At 40.7% G+C, this 7275-nt stretch overlaps 1 protein-coding gene across 8 annotated transcripts in view; it reads right to left on the reverse strand.

Annotated features, from left to right (window-relative positions):
• CCT6B (chaperonin containing TCP1 subunit 6B) overlaps positions 1-7238 on the reverse strand; it is a 31026-nt gene extending 23788 nt beyond the window's left edge. For all 8 annotated transcript variants that reach the window (XR_007146681.1, XR_007146680.1, XM_047831757.1 and 5 more), the window contains exons 1-3: positions 7000-7238; positions 5298-5361; positions 4353-4487 (exon numbers count right to left, since the gene is read on the reverse strand). Coding sequence is in view for 6 of the 8 variants with exons in the window: in XM_047831757.1 (XP_047687713.1) it covers positions 4353-4487; positions 5298-5361; positions 7000-7136 (336 nt within the window). In the remaining 2 variants the exon portion in view is untranslated. The remainder of the gene's footprint in view (positions 1-4352; positions 4488-5297; positions 5362-6999) is intronic.
• Positions 7239-7275: the final 37 nt, after the last annotated feature.

The raw sequence follows: 7275 nt of genomic DNA on the forward strand, positions 1-7275 counted from the left end.
GCACTGGAGCCTGCTTGGATTCTCTCTCTCCCTCTCTGTCTCTCAAAATAAATAAAATTTTTAAAAAAATTTTTTTAAGAAACATACACTGAAATATTCAGATGATCATGTCTGCACCTTACACCATTCAAAAAAAATATGTACATACATACATATATGCATGCACCATATATACGTTTATATCTGAGAAAGAGAGAAATGTTATTCTTTGGAATATTCCTGAAACATTTCTATAGGCTTGATATTATAACAAAATAATTTTTTTTTATTTAAAAAAATTTTTTTAACTTTTTTTTATTTATTTTTGAGACAGAGAGAGACAGAGCATGAACGGGGGAGGGTCACAGAGAGAGGGAGACACAGAATCTGAAACAGGCTCTGAGCGGTCAGCACAGAGCCCAACGCGGGGCTCAAACCCACGGACCGTGAGATCATGACCTGAGCCGAAGTCGGACACCCAACTGACCGAGCCACCCAGGCGCCCCAACAAAATAATGTTTTTAATTGTCTTTTCTGGAAAAATATATAAACTTACTGAAAGCTGGAACTGGGTCTAATTTATTCCCTTCCTCCATTCCTCTACATCAGTCCTACAATAATTTTTTAAAGTTAACATTTCTTAAGGATTTGTGCCAGGTTCTAATCTAAAAGGCTTATTTCATTCAATCCTCTCAACACTACGAAGTGGGTATTATTTCTGTTTCACAGATGAGGAAATTGAGGTTTATAAGAATAATGTAACTTGATTTAGATCACCAGGATATTAAGTGGTAGAGCCAGGATTTAAACCTACAAAGCCTGACTCCAGACTCTGGATGTTATTAAACATTTTCAAAACACTTCCTCAGTCTCGGATCTCACAATTTCTCACCCGGACTATGATCCTCTAGTCTTGACTCCCTTAAAGCTGTCCCTCGAATATTTAAAATGCCAATCTGACCAGATCAGTCATTAATATGTTAACACGAACATTCTTCGTGGTTAGTATACCACATGCCCTCTGTAATCCAGCTTCCACCTACTTCTCCTGCCTTTCATTGCCCTCCCACAGCACTTTAAAGTCTGGCCAACACCAAAATGCTTGCAGCTTTACACACATACCATGCTGCTTCTCTTCTCTGTTAATTTTGCCTCTGTTAATTTTGTTCCTTCTGCCTGGAATGTCTTTCTCCTTGCTCCTCACTCTTTCCACTGGTTCACTGCCTCTCATTCTAAAGAATTAACCCAGGTCTTACTTCCTCCAAAGAGTGCTTCCTAATTCGGGCAAGTTTAGGCTATCACTCCTTCCTCAGTGTTTCTATCACATCTGGTACTTAGGTCTATCACTATACTGCCACAGTTTCACAATTGTGTCAACGCCCGTCAGCATCTCCCCCTTCCCAAACTTTTTTTTCCCTAACCAAACCCTAATCTTGTTTAGGTATCTCTTCCTCAGGTCTTCAGAGGAAGCTACCCTCTCTAGCTAACTCAAGGGGTGGGTCCTGATTGGATTAAGTCAATTCCCCTAAAACCTGTTATTGATTTGGGATGGACACAGATCAAGGTTGGCCCAATTATATTATAAAGGAAGGAGTTAAACTCCATAATTGGGCAAATAGCTTTATCCTCCCTCTCCTGCTGAGTGTTATTAAAGGAAGCAAGTAGCCCTACTTTTCTCTGACAGTCTTATAATCAGGACAGAAATAAGCTTTATCATGAAACAGCACTATAAATGGAAGAGCTAAGACACAGAAAGGACCAGGGTACTTGATGACTAATAGACATTTTCAATCAACCAAACTTGGATGTTCTGTAATGGGAGATAACTTACTGTTTAAGTGACTTTCAGTCAAGTTTCTACTGCTTACAGCCAAAGGCATCCTAAATGAGGTACGTTGCAGGTACTGAATTGTTAGACAATTCCCAATACTAAATGAAATGCAAAGAAGTACTAATCTTAGCACTTGGGCCAGGTAATGCTTTGCTGAAATGGTTCTTGAAAGAAAGGAAAAAACCCAAATACTTAATTAGATTAGACAGATAAATAATGCCAAGAAAAGGATACAGATTGAACAAAGGCAGTGACATAGAAATGTGTGTAGTGATTTCAGAGGCTAGTGAGTAGACTGGAGGAGTCTGGCTAGAGTAGATGGTTTATAAGGAAAATAAAATAGAAAGGTAGGTAAATTCACAATGTGAAAACCTTCAATTATTTTTCCCCAGTTATTTTTTAAAAGGTACATAATTTGGTTTAGACTTCATCAGTGATGTTTTCTTTTTTAGGTCATTATCCATGGGTATATGGCTAATTTTTTACCTTCTTATATACCTTAAATATTTCATTTTTTAAAAAGGGATATCATTCCAATGAAAGGAATTATTTTGGCAAAAAAAAAAAGAGTTCATTATTACTTCCATTTACAATTGTACTAAAACCGGGGTGCCTGGGTGGCTTAGTCGGTTGAGCGTCCGGCTTCAGGTCAAGTCATGATCTCACGGCTCGTGAGTTCAAGCCCCACGTCAGGCTCTGTTTTGACAGCTCAGAGCCTGCAGACTGCTTCAGATTCTGTGTCTCCCTCTCTCTCTCTGCCCCAACCCACTCTCATTCTGTCTCTGTCTCTCTCAAAAATAAATAAACATTAAAAAAAGAAAATTCACAATTGTACTAAAGTATCTTGATAAAAATTGGCACAAAAACAGACACTCAGATCAATGGAACAGAATGGAGAACCCAGAAATGGACCCACAAACGTATGACCAACTAATCTTTGACAAAGCAGAAAAGAATATCCAATGGAATAAAGACAGTCTCTTCAGCAAGTGATGCTGGGAAAACTGGACAGTGACATGCAGAAGAATGAACCTGGACCACTTTCTTACACCATACACAAAAATAAACTCAAAATGGATGAAAGACCTAAATATAAGACAGAAAGCCATCAAAATCCTGGAAGAGAAAGCAGGCAAAAACCTCTTTGATCTTGGCCTCAGCAACTTCTTACTCAACACGTCTCCAGAGGCAAGGGAAACAAAAGCAAAAATGGACTATTGGGACCTCATCAAGATAAAAAAAAAAAACCTTTTGCACAGGGTAGGAAACAATCAGCAAAACTAAAAGGCAACAGACAGAATGGGAGAAGATATCTGCAAACGACAAATCAGATAAAGGGTTAGTATCCAAAATCTATAGAGAACTTATCAAACTCAACACTCAGAAAACAAATAATCCAGTGATGAAATGGGCAAAAGACATGAATAGACACTTCTCCAAAGAAGACATTCCGATGGCCAACCGACACATGAAAAAATGCTCAACATCACTCATCATCAGGGAAATACGAATCAAAACCACAATGAGACTTCACCTCACACCAGTCAGAATGGCTAACATTAACAACTCAGGCAACAACAGATGTTGGCGAGGATGTGGAGAGAGACGATCTGTTGGGCACTGCTGGTGGAAATGCAAACTTGGGCAGCCACTCTGGAAAACAGTATGGAGGTCCCTCAAAAAATTAAAAATAGAACTACCCTACAACCCAGCAACTGCACTACTAGGTATTTATCCAAGGGATACAGGCATGCTGTTTTGAAGGGGCACATGCACCCCAATGTGTATAGTGGCACTATCAACAATAGCCAAAGAAGGGAAAGAGTCCAACTGTCCATCAATGGATGAATGGATAAAGAAGATGTGGTATATATATACAACGGAGTATTACTCGGCAATCAAAAAGAATGAAATCTTGCCATTTGCAACTACGTGGATGGAACTAGAGGGTATTATGCTAAGCGAAATTAGTCAGAGAAAGACAAATATCATATGACTTCACTTATATGAGGACTTTAAGACACAGAACAGATGAACACAAGAGAAGGGAAGCAAAAATAATATAAAAACAGGGAGGGTGACAAAACATAAGAGACTTCAATACGGGGAACAAACAGAGGGTTGCAGAGGGGGTGTGGGAGGGGGGGATGGGCTAAATGGGTAAGAGGTATTAAGGAATCTACTCCTGAAATCACTGTTGCACTATATGCTAACTAATTTGGGTGTAAATTAAAAAAATAAAATTTAATTTAAAAAATAAACATTAAAAAAATTTTTTTTTAAGTATCTTGATAAAAATTAACTTTTGCCCTCTAAAATTAAACCATTGTACGAGTGAAAACAACAATTTCTACCTGGGTGGCTCAGTCGGCTAAGCATCCAACTTCAGCTCAGGTCGTGATCTCACAGTTCGTGGGTTCGAGTCTGGCGACAAAGCCTCTGTCTATCCCCCCTTTTCTGCCCCTCCCCCCGATTCAAAAATAAACAAACATTTAAAACAGTGAAGTACTACATGAATGTGAATTCTGTAATATGCTAATACCTCAGATATGTAAAGATCAGCTTGTTTTAGTAACTCTCCAATAATTAGAACGTTGGAAGTAGTACCATCTCCTGTAATGTCATCCTGGGCTGTTGCTACTTTTGCTATCAAGGAAGCTGTTGGGTGTTGAATTTGCTGGAAAAAGCAAGCAACAGATTAAAAGAATGAGATTGAAAAAAAAAAAAAACAGTCCAATGCAAACAAGATAACCTAAGGGCCACCAGTAAAATTAAGAAATGAAATAAGCCTCACTCTACACGTTCACAAATTCTGTAGTATCAATACTTAATAAATGTCAATACCCAAAATTTTTAAATTGAGAACTAATGAGGTTTGAACATTTTAGAAGAGTCTTTGCTTTAGAATGCAATGACATTTCCAAAATAACATTAAATCCTTCAATCTCTAAGATGAATATATTTACTAAAATTGCAAAGGATTTTTTATATTTTCATGATTACAAAGAACATAACACAGTGCCTTTAAAAGATGGAACTAATTTGGAAGTATCTCTAAGCTATTACTTGATCTGTATGAAGATTTGAAAACAACCAAAAATATCTTTTATTAAGGTTTAACCCAGCAAGTATAACTCATGACTGCAGTATGAGCAAGCTGACAGCCTTGGTTTAAGGATATACAATTTGTGGGGCACCTGGGTGGCTTGATCAGTTGGGCATCTGACTTCGGCTAAGGTCATGATCTCACATCTCATGGGTTCGAGCCCTGCGTCGGGCTCTGGGCTGACAGCTGGGAGCCTGGAGCCTGCTTCAGATTCTATGTCTCCCTCTCTCTCTGCTCTGCCCCTCCCCAACTCGTGCTCTGTCTCTCTCTCTCTCTCTCTCTCAAAACTAAACATTAAAAAAAAATTTTTTTTGAGGATATACAATTTGTACTATGTTCTAGGCTTATTAAGGTTTCTTAGAGTCAGTAGCATCAGCTCACCATCTCATGGAGCAGTACGTTGCCATCTTTGGTGAGTTTGATGTCACCTGCACCAGAAATAAGCCTGTTCAGAAAACAGTGATGTTATTAAACCTCAGATGGCAAGGGTCAAGCAAGATATTCTCAGTTCTTCCCAGTGTACAATCCTTGATATCAGGAACTGGGCTTCAAAACATCTATGTGCCATAGGGAGATTCCATGGTAACCACCACCATGTACAGCCCACAGAATCACTTCTCCCCATGTGGACTGCTATAGCAATTTCATTCCAAATGCAGCATTTACAAGTTTAAGGATAACAGAAATTGATGAGTTATGAATGGCAGTTTGGTCCAAGAAGAGTATTTGTAAGTCTACAAACCACAAATTTGTAAATTTGCTGTAGGTTTTGTGTGTGTGTGTGTGTGTGTGTGTGTGTGTGAAATGTTACCATTCATTCACTCAACTTACTTTCTTCCCTCATCCCTCACATTGATTAGATCATCAAGTTCTGTCAATTGTACAACCTAAGTATTTCCTGAATCTACTCCCTCCTCTCCATGTTCAACTGTCAACATCTCTAGCCTGGACTACTTAAGCAGCATCCTAATATCTCTGAATTTGAATCTACCCTCCACACTACATTTATCTTTCTAAAAGGCAATGTGGCTCAGTCAGTTCTCTGATCAAAAATCTTTCAATGATTCTTACAAACATGGGGAAAAAATCTTTCAATGAATTTCATGTTCTCCATCACCTTCAAGGTAAAATCCAGACTATTTGGCAATGACCTAGTTCACCCTTCCCAAACTGGTTTATGTCCATTTTTCCTGGCATCTACCAAATGAGATCTGGTGGGAAAATACTATGGTTCCTTGAATACGTCATGCTTGTTTTCACTTCTGTTGGATTTACACCACTGGACTTTCTCATTCCTTAACTTACCAGGAGGCCTTTACTCCCTTCTCCAACTGGTGAACTCTAACTTATCAAGATTCTGATCAAAAATCTGTTTTCGGGAGGTTTTTCCTTCTCCCTACCACCATCAGTAATTAGTCCCTTTCCTCAGTATTATATTTGCGATATATATGATCAATAACATATATGATACCTTCACCATCTGTGTTCCCAGCACCCAATTAGTACACAAGCATTCCCTTTTACCGTTAATATTAATTTTGCTCATTCCTCTTAGAATGCATCTTTCCCCCTTACAAATTTTTTGCTCTTTTTTCCTCACTCTTCTAAAGAAACTTGTGATACTAAGTAAATGCATGCTGATGGCGCGAAGCGTTCAAGTTAAGTTGCCTAAGGACGCACGCTGGAAGGGGAACTTGGATTTGCAACCGCAAGGTCTTTGTGCCCTTAACGCTACAACACACTGCCAAACACAAACCAACCTAAGGGCATATAGTCTCAAAGAGCAGGGGAGTTAAACCGCTTAAGTTTCTAAAGAGACACCAGATGAAATGACTTTCCAACTGCACAAAAGCGTTAACGTGGGCGGGGGGTAGGTGGTGGGGAGTGGGTGTCACAGCTTCATTGGGGGCCCTTTCCTCGGGCTCCTCCCGTCCCAGGCCAGGGATGACCTCAGGGCAAGAATGAGAACGAGGACAACCAGGCCCACAGGTGCGTCCCGTCGCTCCAGGCCCTTCGTAGAACGTCGGCCTTAGAGCGCGCAGCGACACCCTACAAGCCCCCGGCTCCCTAACCGCCGCCTCACATTTTCATGGTGCCCTTGGGCCCCAAGTTGGTACGTAGCACATCTTGCAGCCCTCGGGCGGCGCATATGTTGACGGCCAAGGCCGACCGGGCCCGCGCCACCTCTGCCTTGGAGTTCACCCCCGCGATCGCAGCCATAGCACCGTTGAGCGTGCGACCCGGCCGGCAAAGACGGCCTTAGCGCGGATCCTGAGGGAGATCCCGGCGCCACCGCCCGCGCTCGCGAACCCTCAGCCAATCCTCGCCAGCACAGGAAGTGACGTTACCAGGCCTCGCC

The sequence above is a fragment of the Prionailurus viverrinus genome, chromosome E1 (genome assembly GCF_022837055.1).
Source record: "Prionailurus viverrinus isolate Anna chromosome E1, UM_Priviv_1.0, whole genome shotgun sequence".
In the NCBI taxonomy this organism is placed as follows: Eukaryota; Metazoa; Chordata; class Mammalia; order Carnivora; family Felidae; genus Prionailurus; species Prionailurus viverrinus.